This window comes from Lontra canadensis, unplaced genomic scaffold (assembly GCF_010015895.1).
Source record: "Lontra canadensis isolate GAN:19392208 unplaced genomic scaffold, GSC_riverotter_1.0 scaffold66, whole genome shotgun sequence".
Classification (NCBI taxonomy): Eukaryota; Metazoa; Chordata; class Mammalia; order Carnivora; family Mustelidae; genus Lontra; species Lontra canadensis.
The window spans coordinates 4,121,662-4,135,797 of NW_022631060.1; the positions used below are offsets into that span (position 1 = coordinate 4,121,662).

At 61.9% G+C, this 14,136-nt stretch overlaps 3 protein-coding genes across 9 annotated transcripts; 2 read left to right on the plus strand and 1 right to left on the minus strand.

Moving 5' to 3' along the window:
• Nucleotides 1-6: 6 nt before the first annotated feature.
• On the plus strand, nucleotides 7-3,581 carry VEGFB (vascular endothelial growth factor B). Of its 2 annotated transcripts, none has more exons than XM_032879342.1 (7): nucleotides 7-219; nucleotides 794-836; nucleotides 1,351-1,547; nucleotides 1,774-1,847; nucleotides 2,058-2,093; nucleotides 2,334-2,569; nucleotides 3,145-3,581. In XM_032879342.1, exons 1-6 carry the CDS (start codon nucleotides 160-162, stop codon nucleotides 2,545-2,547), a joined length of 624 nt encoding a protein of 207 aa, XP_032735233.1. In that variant the 5' UTR covers nucleotides 7-159; the 3' UTR covers nucleotides 2,548-2,569; nucleotides 3,145-3,581. The 2 variants fall into 2 exon arrangements, with proteins under 2 accessions (XP_032735233.1, XP_032735234.1); XM_032879343.1 differs by having other exon boundaries at nucleotides 2,435-2,569.
• Nucleotides 3,582-5,459: 1,878 nt separating this feature from the next.
• FKBP2 (FKBP prolyl isomerase 2) lies at nucleotides 5,460-8,267 on the plus strand. Of its 6 annotated transcripts, none has more exons than XM_032879345.1 (6): nucleotides 5,460-5,585; nucleotides 6,841-7,009; nucleotides 7,350-7,462; nucleotides 7,584-7,630; nucleotides 7,994-8,029; nucleotides 8,120-8,267. In XM_032879345.1, the coding sequence occupies exons 1-6, from the start codon at nucleotides 5,524-5,526 to the stop codon at nucleotides 8,179-8,181; spliced, it is 489 nt and encodes a 162-aa protein (XP_032735236.1). In that variant the 5' UTR covers nucleotides 5,460-5,523; the 3' UTR covers nucleotides 8,182-8,267. The 6 variants fall into 6 exon arrangements, with proteins under 6 accessions (XP_032735236.1, XP_032735238.1, XP_032735237.1 ...); XM_032879347.1 differs by lacking the exon at nucleotides 5,460-5,585 and adding an exon at nucleotides 5,881-5,988; XM_032879346.1 differs by lacking the exon at nucleotides 5,460-5,585 and adding an exon at nucleotides 6,018-6,115.
• Nucleotides 8,268-8,657: 390 nt separating this feature from the next.
• On the minus strand, nucleotides 8,658-11,061 carry PPP1R14B (protein phosphatase 1 regulatory inhibitor subunit 14B). Its single transcript, XM_032879344.1, is given in 6 exon segments — nucleotides 8,658-9,000; nucleotides 9,096-9,128; nucleotides 9,451-9,534; nucleotides 10,621-10,902; nucleotides 10,904-11,010; nucleotides 11,013-11,061. Coding segments are annotated over 6 exon segments (609 nt in total). The 5' UTR covers nucleotides 11,047-11,061; the 3' UTR covers nucleotides 8,658-8,931.
• Nucleotides 11,062-14,136: the final 3,075 nt, after the last annotated feature.

The window sequence follows — 14,136 nt, forward strand, 5'->3', positions numbered from 1 at the left end:
CTCAGGGCTCGGGAGGGGGCCGCGGAGGAGCGGTCCCCCGCGCCCGGCCCCCGCCCGGCGCGCCCGGGCCCGCGCCATGGGGCTCTGGCTGCCGCCGCCCCCAGCGCCACCGGGCTAGGGCGATGCGGGCGCCCCCGGCGCGCGGCCCCCGCGGGCACCATGAGCCCTCTGCTCCGCCGCCTGCTGCTCGCTGCGCTCCTGCAGCTGGCCCCCGCCCAGGTACGTGCGTCCCCAACATCCCAGCCGCCCGCCGTGCCCTCTCTCAAGGTTGGCGGAAATGGGGAGACGCGGAGCGGCCTCTGCCTCGGGGATCCGCGGGGTCGGGCTGCGGACCGGGGCGTGGCGGGGATCGGTCCAGGGCATCCCCCGGGAAGAGTCCCTCCCCGCAGGCCCGCCGGCCCGCGGGCCGGCCAACCCAGCCTCGGGCCACTCCCCTGCCCCACCCCGTCCCCTGGGCTCGGCCGGGGGCGGAGCCGCTCGGTGCCCGTAGGACTTGGTTCGGTGCCCACTGTGCCCCCTCCGGACCTGCCGCCTCCGAATCAGCGGGGCCACCAGGCTTGGAGATTGGATGCCACCGCTGCTGCCGCCACCACTGTGGTAGCCTGGCTGGGGAGGGTCTCAGGTGGCCAGGAGAGAACAGGTTAAGCTAGAGTGACCCCAGGAGCAGAGCATCCTGGAAAAATGTCACAGAGCATTTGAAGCCTTTTGATGGCAAGGACAGAGCCCTGGGGACAGCCACAGGGCCAGCCCTTCCTTGAGTGCACCTTGGGTCCAGGTCCCTTCTCTCCTACAGGGCCCTGTGTCCCAGCCTGATGCCCTCGGCCACCAGAAGAAAGGTAATAGAAACAGTAACTCTGGGGCACCTGGGTGGCTCAGTGGGTTAAAGCCTCTGCCTTCTGCTCAGGTCGTGATCCCAGCGTCCTGGTATTGAGCCCCACGTCAGGCTGTCTGCTTAGCGGGAAGCCTGCTTACTCCTCTCTCTCTCTCTTTCTCTCTGCCTGCCTCTTTGCCTACTTAGGATCTCTGTCAGATAAATAAATTCTTACTAAAGAAAGAAGGAAAGAAACAGTAACTCCTGCACTGAGGAGGTCTGTCCATCATGTTGTGTGATCCCAGCCACTCTCCAAGACACAAACTCTTCTTCTGCCCATAAGAGGAAGTGGAAGCAGTGGGGTTCCTGGGTTCCTAGGCAGGGGAAGGCAGGTTGTGAGGGCAGACAGAGGGCCAGTGGAGGGGAGCTGTGACACAGGAATTAGGGAGAACAGCTGCTAGGGGTAGGGGGGAGACAGGAACCAGGGAGGAGCTGCAGGAACCCCAGCAGGGTCTTAACCCTTTTGCATCTGCCCCCAGTGGTGTCCTGGATAGATGTGTATACCCGTGCCACCTGCCAGCCACGGGAGGTGGTGGTGCCCCTGACCGTGGAGCTCATGGGCACCGTGGCCAAGCAATTGGTGCCCAGCTGTGTGACCGTGCAGCGCTGCGGCGGCTGCTGCCCTGACGACGGCCTGGAGTGCGTGCCCACTGGGCAGCACCAAGTCCGAATGCAGGTGCTGGGGCCAATGCAGTATGCCCAGCAGGGGTGGAGTCTGGTGCTGGGGGTGGTGGCGCGACGGTGGGGGGGGGAGCCGGGTTGGTACAGGGGGTGGGGGGGCAATGGCCAGAGCTGCGGCTGGTGGGCGAGCTCTTCTCCCTCCAGCCCGTGGAGCAGTCCCTTCCCTTGTCTCTCTCTCTCATTGTCTCTCACACTGTCTCTCCTCCATCTCTGGAACACAGATCCTCATGATCCGTTACCCGAGCAGTCAGCTGGGCGAGATGTCCCTGGAAGAACACAGCCAATGTGAATGCAGGTGCCAGCCAGGCCCCTCTTCTGAGCTCAGAGACCAGGTTCCCAGGGTTGGGGGGGTGTGGTGGCGCACAGGGTGGTACTCCACAGTGGGGACCAGATTGCCAGGACTCAGACTGGGGTAGGCCTGGGATCTGGGGTAAAAGAGTAGGAGGCTTGGCTTTTCTGATCCTCTTTCTCCTCCTCGTCGCTGTCTGTCCTTCTTACTTTTCAGACCAAAAAAGAGAGAGAGTGCTCTGAAGCCAGACAGGTGAGTCTTTTGGGCTCTCACTGGGTGGGGAGCCCAGGCCCAGCAGCCAGGATGAAATGTGTGGATGGGTGGGGGTGTGAGTGTGTCAGGAAGCTGCAGTCCTGTCCCTTCTTTCTCCTCCCACTGTGTCCCCCGCCCACCCCCTTTTCCTCTGCTCCCCAAGTCTGTGCGCTCTGGCCCAGCGCCAGCTCCTGGGAAGACTTTTCTTGCCCACCCCAGACGCATTGCTTCTCCTCCTAGGGCTTCCACTCCCCACCACCGCCCCCAGCCCCGCTCCATTCCAGGCTGGGACTCTGCCCCCGGAGCACCCTCCCCAGCTGACATCACCCATCCCACTCCAGCCCCAGGCCCCACTGCCCACGCTGCACCCAGCGCCGCCAGCGCCCTGACCCCAGGACCTGCCGCTGTCGCTGCCGACGCCGCAGCTTCCTCCGTTGCCAAGGGCGGGGCCTAGAGCTCAACCCAGACACCTGCAGGTGAGGAGCTGTGGGTGGCATCTGTTTGGGAAGGCTACGGGGCCCCGGGAGCGGGTGCGGGGTGAGCCCTCCAGGGCACGGGAAACTGCTGAATGTGCCGAACAAACATTTGCCAAGCATCCGCGGGCACCGCGATCAGTGTAAACCGAGTCCACGTTCTCATGGGGGGGCGGACTTGAGGATATGTGAGGCCAGCAGAGGTCAAGGGTTGAGGTCAGGGTCTCCCAGAGGTCAGAGAGGCCCCGAAGGTAACCCCGGCCTGCAGTCAAGACAAGAGAGATGGCTCTCCTCTTGGTGAAGCTCTGGGCCCTCCTAAAAGCCTCCGCGGGAGACCTTTGTCCCACCTTTGGGTCTCTGTGAGAGGCCAAGGGACACGGTGGAATCCTTGTCCACCCTTGTGTGAGGTGCTTCTCAGCCACTGCTCCCTTCCACAGCGAGGCCATGGGGTGGCATCACGTGGGCAGGCCAGTTGGGGCTCCCCAGGAGTGGTAGGGAATGGGGTCCACAGAAGGTAACAAAGGGGTGAATGGCCGAGCCATGCCAGCGTGAACAGAGCCCTCCCTCCCCCCCCGCAGGTGCCGAAAGCTGCGAAGGTGACATGTTGCTTTTCAGACTCAGCCACGTGCCCTCACCGGCCGCCCACCCCCCCAGAGGGGGACAAGAGGGCAGTATGTTGAGAAGAGCCCAGTCGCAAGATCTCCAAGTGGGCAGAAGCTGCTCCAGGCCCTGGGCCTCTCAGAGGACTTCCCAGCTGTCCCAGGTCTCTCCAAGGCTGCCATGCAACAGGGTGGACAGCTGGGCAAGAAGAGGGGCACGCAGCACCAGGGGTCCCGGACTAACTCGAGAGAGAAGGGGTCCCATCTCAGTGTGCGACCACCATGTATGAGTGAGCATCTCACAGCTGGCTCCATCCCCTCCCTAAGAAGACACCGATCCTCTGCACATACTGGGAATTGGGCTTCGGTGTGAGAACTGTGACCCCCAAGCCTGATAAAAGAGATGGAAGGAGCTATCCCTGCCTGTGTCCCGTTTGTCACTGTCCTGGCTGGGGGAATTCAGGCATTCTGCGTCACACTGCCTCCTGGAGCCAGAGCTGGTCTGACACCCTTATGTGATGAAGGAAGCGAGGCCTGAGGTCCCCCACCAGGTCACAGAGCCGGAAATGTGTATTCTTTGTAGTCTCTTGTCCCATCCGGGCCCTGTCCCTCCTGCTTAACACAGAGGCTCCTTTCTGGAAGGAGACGGCCTGCTGTGGCCCGTGAGCTTGATGTGGGACCCAGATCTGTGGAATGATCTTGGTTGTCACTGTCCCCTCTCTGAGCCTAAGCTTCCACATGTGCACTTGGAGGGAATGGATGAGCGCTCTGGCCCCCGTTCTTGGGCTCCAGGAAAGTCTGAGTATGTCTTCCCTTGAAAGAAAAACCCATCCGCTCTGCTGGGCAGCACTCTGTATGTAACCTACTTCCTCTAGCTTAACTCTAAAGCCACGCACTGCCCTGTCCCCACCTCCCTGAAAGGGAAGTACCAAAGGGCTGTGGCTGGTGGGCTCGGTTTGGGAGATAGGTCTCCTCACCCCAACCACATGGTTTTCTCCACCTTCACCTCCCTTCCCCTTGGGCTCCCCTCACCAGCCCCTGCTTGGGACTCTCCTGACTTTTGTCTGACCCAGCCTAAGCTCAGTGCCCAGCCCTCTTCCTGCAGCCTCCAGTGTCCCTGGGGTGGAGCTCGGAGTGGTGGTGGTGGTGGTGGTGGTGGTGCGGGGAACCAAAGGCCAACCTTGGGGGCCCAGTGCTTTGCCTTGCTGAGAGAGGACATTCAGGGGTAGAGGTTAATCCTAAGTGGTTACCCTAATGGAGAGATTCTCTGAGGTGTGAGATTGGAGGGCATGGTAGTGATCTTGTTGGGCCCAAGGCAGGAGTGGGGTTCAACCAGAAGAGACAATTCCTGTGACTACCAATTTCAAATCATTTTTCTCAGCTATGCTGTCACTGAAAATGCCATAGCTCATTGGAAGTGAGACAGATGAGGGCTGGGGACCCAAGAGCGGCTCCCTCCCAGCCCACTCAGTGCTGGACACACACAGTACTTCATATGTGCCCCCTCCCTCAGTCCTCAATTCTAAGGTTGGCGCCGATGATTAGCTTCCTTTTTAAATTGACGAACAGGATCAGAGAAGCTGATCGACCCGGGTGTGACCTCCAGCTAGAGTCTCTAACGCTCAGTTTAGGTTTCATTGCCTCCCAACTACAAGTTCATTACTTCAACTGAGAGATGTTGACCACGCACTGCTGGGCGCTGGGGCACCTGAAAATACCAGTCTGGTTGGGGGAACAGGCCCAACCAGACCACTGCCGTCGTGACTCCGGTCAGTGCGTGGCAGGCAGAGGCAGGCCTGGAGGCCAGCGCGGAGCAAAGGGAGAGCATTAGCCCCGGGCCAGGGCCTGGTGGATCCCCTCATGGCCGCAATCCCACGGTGGCCCTGTCAGGTGGATGCTGCCAAGCCCGCGGTACAGAGACTCCAGATCCTACCAGGCCCAGGAACTCGCTCAAGGTCACATTGCCAGTCAATGAACGGCAGATCCCAAATTCAAACCCAAGTCTGAACCCCAGGCTCTTTCCACTGCAACGAACTGGAGATTGGGGATCACGAAGAGGCCCAGGGACAAACCGGAACACCTGGGAGAACCTGGGGATGAAATAAAATGGCGTCTCAAGACCCCCTCCGGGAAGCCCCGACCGCCTGACCTCAATTTCACCTCGACCGGAAGTGCCGAAGGCACTTTAGGAAGTAACTTTCACCTAACCTTACTGACTACCCAGCCACCGGAAGCAGCGCGTCGTCACGTGGTGGCGCGAGGGCGGGGCTTGGGGAAAGGCCGCCCCACCGGGCGTGTGGCAGCGGGTTTCGCACAGTCCAATGAGGGCGGGCGGCGTGGCCGGGCCGGGTAGCAACGATGACGCGCCTGCGCAGAGGCAGCAGCACGACTGGGGTTGACTCCGGGGGCGCGGCGAGGAGGTGAGCGGGGGCCACAGCCCGGGCTGGGGGGAGCCGGGGTGCAAGGGGGCAGGCTGGATCAGGCCGGGCAGGAGCGGGCCGGGGCTCCGAGCGTCAACGAGGGATAGGTTAGGAGGAAATTGGGAGTTGGGGTCGGAGCTGTCTGGGGATGCCGCAGGGGGAGGGTTCTCACGCCGCACGGGGCGGAGCCCCGGGAGTCGGGGCGGGACGCGGAACAGAGACGGGTGGAACCTCTGAGCTGGTTCCAGTAGAAGGCGGAACTCCGGGGCTGGGGGCGGAGCTAGGAGCGGTGGGGGGCGGAGCCTGGTCTTTGGAGGAGGAGCTGGAACAGGCGGAAGGCGGAGCCTCGGGTGTAGAGACCGAAAGGGACGTAGCTCAGGCGCTGGGGGCGGGCCTTCAGCCGGTGAGTGGCGTGGCTACCGTTCAGGAAAAGGGGTCTGGTTCTGTCGAGGGCGGGGCTCCAGGGCAGGGGGCGGAACTACGTCCTCTAAAGGGTGGGGTCAAGGAGTCAAGCGAAGGGGTAGGCCCAGGTAATGGCCCGGGGCGTCCACGCGGGGGCGGCCTCCGTGGGGGCCGGGCCTGGGGACGCGGTAGGCCGAGAACTCCCCCAGGAGAGGTGGTGTGGGTGGAGCGGGCTCGGCGGCCACCCGACACGGGACCAGTCTGGGTACCCCGCAGGCCCCCGAGGGCTCAGAGCTGGGGCGGCGCCCCTGGCGGAGGGACAGGCCCGGCCTGGGGGGTTCCTCCGGAGGATCGGGGCTCCCCGGAGCCATCCAGCGGCGATGTGTGGGTCCCTCGGGGCAGGCCCCCTGCAGCGGCCGCAGAAGTGTGGGTGTGCTGGGCGGGGGGCAACTGGGTGTGGCGTGAATGGGATCGCCCTGTCGAGGCAACTGCTGGACAGCCAGATAGGGTCTGGACTTTGCGTAAAGGGACGGGTGGGAATTGAAGAGTGGAGCTGGGGACCGGGAGGGAAGGAAGGGCTGGGGGTGAGCAAAGGGGCGGGGCCCTGGCTGCTGTGGCCTCCCCTGACCCCCTCCCCCCGCTGCTGGGGTCCTCGGGCAAGCCCCCTTCTCACTGGACTGGTAAGTGTGGCTGCGAAGTCCGGGGGAGGGGGTGGTGACCCGGGACAAGGGGATCCCCAGGGGCAGGCAAGGTACGGTGGGGGTGGAATTCTTCTGGTACCTGCCCCTATTCCATGCCTTCCCCGCCCTACCCCCCGGTCGGTTGGTCGGTCGGTCGGGGTCTGTCCCCGCAGAGACATGAGGCTGAGCTGGGTCCTGACAGTACTGTCCATCTGCCTGAGCGCCCTGGCCACTGCTGCGGGGGCGGAGGGCAAACGGAAGCTGCAGATCGGGGTCAAGAAGCGGGTGGACCACTGTCCCATCAAATCGCGCAAGGGGGACGTCCTGCACATGCACTACACGGTGGGTGAGGGAGTGGGTCATTTGGCGTGGGTGGGGCTTCTGGGGACCTGAGAAGACTTGGAAGCCAGATCCCTCAGCCTACAAGGTGGGTGACCTTGGGCAAGTCCCCTCTCCCTTTTACATAGTTTCCATAGTTCTCCTCTGCTGTTCACTGCCTGATCCCCAGGTTGGCACCAGCAAGCAGTGACAGTGTCCTATGAGCTGCCCACCCAAGGCTCTGTCCCCTTCTAGGGCTATGGCTTCCAATGGGGAAATGGGGAGCCAGCTTGGGGAGAGCACTGGATGGGGAGGTATCTCAGAGTGGACCCTCCTCTTCACTGGCCTTCCCATGGTCCCACAGGGGAAGCTGGAAGATGGGACGGAATTTGACAGCAGCCTGCCCCAGAACCAGCCCTTTGTCTTCTCCCTGGGCACAGGCCAGGTCATCAAGGGCTGGGACCAGGGGCTGCTGGGGTGAGTCAGGGGGCCGAGGGTGTGGTCGATGAGGTTGACTGTGGGAGGCAAGCCCCGGGGATGGGGTGGGGGGCAGGGAACCTGGGTGCTTGCCCTGTGCTGAACGTGTGTTGTCCTGCAGGATGTGTGAGGGAGAAAAACGGAAGCTGGTGATCCCATCAGAGTTGGGTAAGAGGCCCTTCCCCTGAGCCTGAATAGGGGAGTTTAGGGTGTGTGTCTGGGGAAGGGTGAAGTCTGGTTCAGCCTCTGCATTGATCTCCACCCCATCCATTCATTATGGCACATGCCTCTTCCAAGTCTAACCATGCCCAGTAGTGAGAACAGGGCAAGACCCCTGGGACACTTGATTCTGGATCCTGCTCTCTGCCCCCTACCCGACCTTTTGTAGCCCCTTGCCGTCTCCATTACACCTTCTCCATTTCTGGCTTTCTTGTTGAGATGGGCAGAGGCCTGGCTTCAGGCTGGGTGTCTGCAGCACACCTCTCCCTTGGCCTGGCTACACTTCACTGTTTCTTTGTGCATCTTTGACAGGGTACGGAGAGCGGGGAGCTCCCCCAAAGATTCCAGGTAATACACCTCCCTGCCCCCCAGGGACCTACACCCATCTTGTTTCCCTGTGGTCCTGATTCTCATTCTGTCCCCTCTTCTCCCCTGCAGGCGGTGCAACCCTCGTGTTCGAGGTGGAGCTACTCAAAATCGAGCGACGCTCAGAACTGTAGCAAAACTGGGGAGGGGCAGTGGAGAGGCCCCCATCAGGGACCAGACTGTTTAAAAAAAAAATACAAAAAACAAAACCCTTAAAGTCTGTGAAGTGAGCCTGTGTGTATTTGTGGGCCCCGAGAGACTGAAAACCCACAGCTTCAGCCAGTACCCCTTCCCCCTTGGCACCACCGACCCATCTTCTTGCCTTGGGTGTAGGCTCACTGGCATGGGGATCACAGTGGCCAGGCCCTAGGTGGCATGGTGGGCGGCCCCCGGCCCAGAGGAAAAGGGGTGTTCTTGCCTGCCAACAGCAACACCACTTCCCCCAGTTCCCCAGCCACTTCCAGCTCTTGGTCTGGGAGCCAGCACTGGGCTATCGCCATGGCTACATGGCCCTCAGGAAGGCCTGCGGTCACCTGGGAAGACACTGAGCTGGCAGCAGTCCAGTCGTGGAGCAGTGTGTCCCCCCTAAAAGAGACCAGCTGAGCCTGTGAGCTGCACCAAAGGCATATCCTAGCTTTATTAAAGGGCCGCGCCGCAGAGTCAATATAAAAACACAAAAAGTCCCATCAGTTTAATAACAATAAAAAACCCCAAAAATGGAAAACTGAGGGGGCAGGGAAGAGGCCCCTGGGCCAGGGGCACGAGGAGCCCTGCTCATGGCACCAGGCCTGGCCGCAGGGCCCCCCCCGGGTATTGCTGTTGCTACGAGGTCGGGGGGCAGCGATTGTCCTGTGGGAGCCACCATTCACCGGGGTCAAGGACCCTTATTTCTTCTGGGGTGTGCTCAGCTTCTGCATGCCCCGGATCTTGTCCAGCAGGCCAGAGATGAAGGCCTGAACAGAAGGGAGGGCATTAGAGAGACCAGACTGCATGATGACAGAAACCCAGGCCCCTCTCACCCCAGCCTCCGGGGAAACCACTTACTTACCTCAGTGGGTTTGTAACAGTCAACCAGCAGCTCCTAGGAGAGCATGGTGGGAGGTAAGTACAGCTGTGAGTTCTAAGTCACAGGGACCTAAAGTTCACCTGTACCCACTTCCAAGGGACTGGGGCCACTCCCAAGACACAGATGATGTCACAGCCACTCAACAGCTGGGCAAGCACCATTCGCCCCATTTGATGGAAGCAGAAGCCAAGGCTCACCATCACAGAGCTGACTGACTACAACCAAAGAAGGCCTAAATCTAGAGCCTTGCTTACCCAAGGGGCAGCGCCTCCAGGCAGCCCTTTCCTCCCTGATCTCCCCTACCTACAGTCCTGCTGTCTCTCCTAGCCCCTCTCACCTTGACCCTGGCAGCCCGGGTATCATCACTCTCCATGTCCAGGAGTTCGTCCACATCAATCTCCAACTCTGGGATCTCCTCCTCCTGGGGTGGGGGTGGGGGAGGAGGGAGAGACAAGGGCCTGAGTTGGGAGAGAGGGTGTGAGCTCTGGCTGGGGCCCGACCGCGGGATGAGCCAGCCTTCTTCGCCCAGTAGACAGCGGCAGCTGTCCGAGGAAGAAAACAGATCAGGCCTGTGCCAAGGCAAAATGCCCAATGGTGGGGGGGCTTCCTGTCCCTGCCAGTTGGGCACCGTGGGTGCCAGACAGGGCCAGACAGCTAGGGCTGGCGGACCCTGGGCTGAGAACCCTGCAGATGTGTTGCCCCAACTTCCCGCCCCCCCACCTAAGTCAGCGCACAGGTGGGGACAGCTGTCTCAACTCCTCACAGCCCCTACCCTTCCCCCAAACACCTGTCACAGCTTCCCAGGAGTGGGGAGGAAGTAAAGGGTGAGGGGTCAGTGGGAAGGACCCAGGGCTGGTAAGGGGGAAACAAAGAGCCTATGCTTTGCTGAGGGAGGGGGTGCCCGCCAGCCCTCCCCCCCCAGGAAGCATCTATCCAGTCTTGAGCCAGCTGCGTTCCAGGGCTGGTCTAGGGTAGGCAGCAGCACAGGGCAAGACCACTCCTCCACCCTGCCCCCCAGGGGCCTGAGTCACCGTTTGAGCAAGGAAGGAGTCATGGGGTGGAGAACCAGAACCCAGAGGAAGGCTACTTGCTCCTACACCAAAATGGAGTGGCAGGCTGGCCCATTAGAACAGCCCAGACCCTGTACAATCCCACCAGGCTCGTGCCTTTTAACCAGATACGGTTAGCAAGCACCAGGTAGGTCTCCTTGCACTGCCCGCCCAGGCTAGCCTCCTGCCCATGCCCCAGGCTATCCCTTGAGGCTTCTAGAAGACCCCTAAGCTTGACCACAGTAGGGACATGAGAGAGTCACGAGGAAGAAGACTGGAGTGACTTAAGGTCAGACAAGAAAGAGCACACACTGGGGGCGGGGAGTATAGAAAGGGAGGGGAGCGCGCGGAAGCAGAGCGCCCATTGACTCCGGGTGACAGGCAGGCGCAAGGTGGGGTTCCCAAGCAGCCCGACTAGGGAATGATCTTAGGGTGTCAACGCAGAGTAGGGTACACACCTGGCAGTCGTAGAGGCGAGTGAGCTGCTCCAGGATCCACTCCTCCAGGTTGAGGCGCTTCCGTAGCTCCTTGCGGTCGTACTTGACCGTGACCTTCCCTTGGCGCCTCACTGGGCCCTCGTCGTCCGCGCCGCCCGGGCCCTCGCCTGCAGCCCCAGGGGGGCTCTGGAAGTAGACGCGGGGCCCTGGGCCACCACTGCCTGGTCCGGGGGCCGGGGCCGCCAACGCCGCGCCCCCTGCGGGGCCGCTGTCCGCCATGGCGGCCGCCGGGGCCACGTGCGCGCGTCGGGCCCCTCCCTGCGCCGCCGCCTCCGGGACGCCCGCCGGCTGGCTCCGGGCCGCTGGCTCGGGTTAGCTTGCGGGCTCCGCTCCGCGCGGCTCGGCGGCGAGGGCGGCGGCAGGGGCGCCCGGGGGCAGCTGCAGCATGCGGAGCCCCCGGGCCTGGCCTGGCCGCGCCCCGCCCCCTCCCTGCCGATCCGCCCGCCCTTTGTCCCCCGCGGCCGCCGCCCGAGCCGCCGCCGCCGCCGAAGCCGCCGAAGCCGCTTTCTCTGTCTCGCTCGCTTGCCCCGCCCCCCGACCACACCCCCTTAAAGGGCCAGTCCCTCTGCAGGTCCCTCACTCCCACCCGCCCCCAGGCAGGGTATAGGGGAGGGTCTAGCCTTCAGGGGTTTGGGCCTGGCTGTTTGATAATCTTTTTTAACCTTCCCGCCTCAATCCTGGCGTTTTAGGCGCCCGGTACCGGGATTTGGGCTCCTGCCGGGATCCTAGTGTTCTGTCCTCACTGACGCAAAAACAGGGGTCATCTGGGAATGGAGGGGTGTGGGCAGTATGTGCAGGGCGGGGGTCTGGAGAGGAGACGTGGGAGCCCCCAAGGTCTGGGTCCTCCGGTCCTTGGCCAGAGGAGGGCGAGTAGCCTCCTCCGCCGTAGACCGACACGTGGACCAGGTTCCTAAGGGTGGAGGGGCGGAGAAAGCGGACAGGGGCTGCGCAGGTCCCCAGAGGCCCTACTGGGCGAGGACACGCAGCCCCCGTGGTGGAGGCCCAGGTTAGGGGCGAGCGGAACCGGCTGAACGGCCTGAAAGGCTAGACCCTAAGCTGCCACCGCCCACCGGCCAAGATGGCGTCGGGAACGGAATTATGGGAAATGTAGTTCCCGGAGTGTGGCCGGGCCTGGCCGCCCCTCCCCCTCAGCGGGGCCAGAGTGGGGAAGCGCAGGACTTGTTTGGGGCGCCCTCGTTCGGCTGGCTTCTACAGGGCTCGGCCAGCCGCGCCTCACCGCACCCCCCTCCCCGCAACCTCTGTGTGTACAAAGAGGGAACTCAGGAGTAAAGAGCCGGGAAATGGGGGAGACGGTATCCCCGATAATAAAAATAATAACAGCTGACCCATAAAAAGCGTTCGTCCGGTCAGTTTCACAAAGTTGGCTCCAGCTTGAGGCCACCTCATTCGCTCTCCCACAGATCGTTGCCCTGCCGCACCTCTGTCCTTCAGCTCTCACAGGCGCCTTACCTGGCCCACCTTTCCCGACAGAACGTGCATGTCATTTCCGCACCCCGCGAGATCACCCCTATCTCTGAATGGTCTCTCTCCTTCATGGCATCTCTGTCTCCCACTTCTAGACTATGTGCTCCGTGGGGCCAAGAGCTGTGTGGCCCTTGTTTACTGCTGGTGCCCAACGTGGAGTGACCGGCTGGGCTTCAGACCCCCGTGTATGGAGCAGATGACCCGATTCTTGCTGAACTCCCAGCGCTGCGAGTGTCAGACTTGTAACTGTTGGCTGAACACGTGACTGGATGAAAGAATGAATGGCTTTCTCTGTGCCTGGCATTTCCTCAGAAGCCTGTGGCCGAGATTCAGTGAGAAAATACACGGAAGGATCAAAGACAGGACCACAGAGGTCAGCTTGTGAACTGAGCTTGTGAACTCAGCCCCTCTGAGATGCTTCCATGGATGGCAAGCTCGCCCTCCGCAGTCCCAGGCTGATTCTCAGCATCTGAGGGCCAGTGAGTGGTTCTGTCCCAGCCTCTCGAAGACACCTTCTCTCTGGATGTCAGAGAAGCCCACTGCAGTAGGGAGGGCTCAGAGAGAGGCTGCGACTGGCCCAGGGTCACACAGCTGGTGCTGCCGTCAAACTCAAAGCCAGAACTTTGAGCTTAGCTTGTAGCTGGGAAGAAGAGACGATGAATGCAGAGTGAGAATGGTTCGTGTTGCAGGAGCGGCAAAGTGGGCTTCTGCCTGCAGGGCCTGGGTTGGGGGCAGGCTCTCAGGGCTCATCCCAGGGCCCGTAGAGCAGGCTCAGGCCTCCTCCCTCCCCAGCCCTTCTCCTGGCCTTATCTTCCGGTCTACCCACCTGGGGCAGCCTGGGGAGCCAGTGGAGGGCTGACCCTTGCTCTTGCAGATCAGGCAAGACCCATTCTTTTCACCAGGAGCCCCATCCCTGGCCTGGCCTCTGGCTCCCCGCCTGGCCTGTGGGAAGAGCAATTTACCTGAGTCCAAATTCCCTACCACACCCCACCTCACCCACCAGGGCAGGTCTGCTCTCTGAACCACAGCATTGCATCAGGCCTTAGGGGTGCTCGTAGTTAAGAGGGGCACCCCTGGGGGTTCTCTGGGCAGGGTGGGGAGGAGCTGGAGATACTCTTCCTGACACTCCCTCTCTCCATTTTCTATGCCATTCCCACTGCTCTGGTGCCTGTTCCCTCCCTTCCCAGGGCCACCCCACCCTGAGAACAGGGTGGTCATGCTGGCCTGCAGCCTTGTGGAAGGCTGGGCTGTCTTGCACAGCCCCCTGGAGTGGGAGAACTGGGTTCAGATCCTCGCTCTGCCCAGCACATTGCAAGGCCGTGGACCTGTCACTTACCTGCTCTGAGCCTCTTCCGGGGGGCTGATTTTACCAATCTCTGGTGGCTGGGGGCCTGAGAGCTCAGTGCTGAGGGCCTACATCCCAGCCCTTGCTTTCCTGCCTAAGACCTCCTGGGACTGGAGTGTGGGGCGGCCGCGGCTCCTCATCCTGCCAGCCTCAGACTGTGGCCTCCCCAGCCCCACCCGACCTGAGGTTCCAGCCCCATCTCCACCAGAGTGTTGCCAAGGTTGCTTTCAGCACCTCTCGGGAAGCACAGGCACTGGAGAGGGAGGGTCCCGTGGGCCAAGACCCGCTCTCTTAATCCCTTAATCGAGGGTAGAGGCGGAAAGGCTGCGTTCCTTCCACCATTATTACTGCTTGCCGAGAAATCCTATTACCATTACCAAGACTGGAAGAAAGTGTCCAAGGAGGAAGGAGCCCTTTAATGGGGGCTACCCTGGCCCCAGGGGACATGGGGTGAAGATGGGGGGTGGTGGGAGGGAGAGGCTCAGGCTCAGGAAACAGGCGCCCGTCCTGTTTTCCAAAGAGCTTCGGCCCAGTGTATCTATGAGGCATCCCTGTCCATGGTCTAGAGCCCCAGCTCTGCCCCAACTAGCCCCAGCACTGGCTAGCAGGCCCCCTGCTTCAGAGCTGATCTGTGCCCTTTCCTCTTC

What these genes read in the sequence shown, in the direction of transcription:
- VEGFB (XM_032879342.1), top strand. Translation starts at nt 160, where the DNA reads ATGAGCCCTCTGCTCCGCCGCCTGCTGCTCGCTGCGCTCCTGCAGCTG. An exon ending in AGCACCAAGTCCGAATGCAG is followed by an intron (nt 1,548 to 1,773) that starts GTGCTGGGGCCA and finishes TCTGGAACACAG; the next exon opens with ATCCTCATGATCCGTTACCC. An exon ending in AGTGCTCTGAAGCCAGACAG is followed by an intron (nt 2,094 to 2,333) that starts GTGAGTCTTTTG and finishes TTCTCCTCCTAG; the next exon opens with GGCTTCCACTCCCCACCACC.
- FKBP2 (XM_032879350.1), top strand. Translation starts at nt 6,119, where the DNA reads ATGGCCCGGGGCGTCCACGCGGGGGCGGCCTCCGTGGGGGCCGGGCCT. An exon ending in TCCTGCACATGCACTACACG is followed by an intron (nt 7,010 to 7,349) that starts GTGGGTGAGGGA and finishes ATGGTCCCACAG; the next exon opens with GGGAAGCTGGAAGATGGGAC. An exon ending in GGTGATCCCATCAGAGTTGG is followed by an intron (nt 7,631 to 7,993) that starts GTAAGAGGCCCT and finishes CATCTTTGACAG; the next exon opens with GGTACGGAGAGCGGGGAGCT.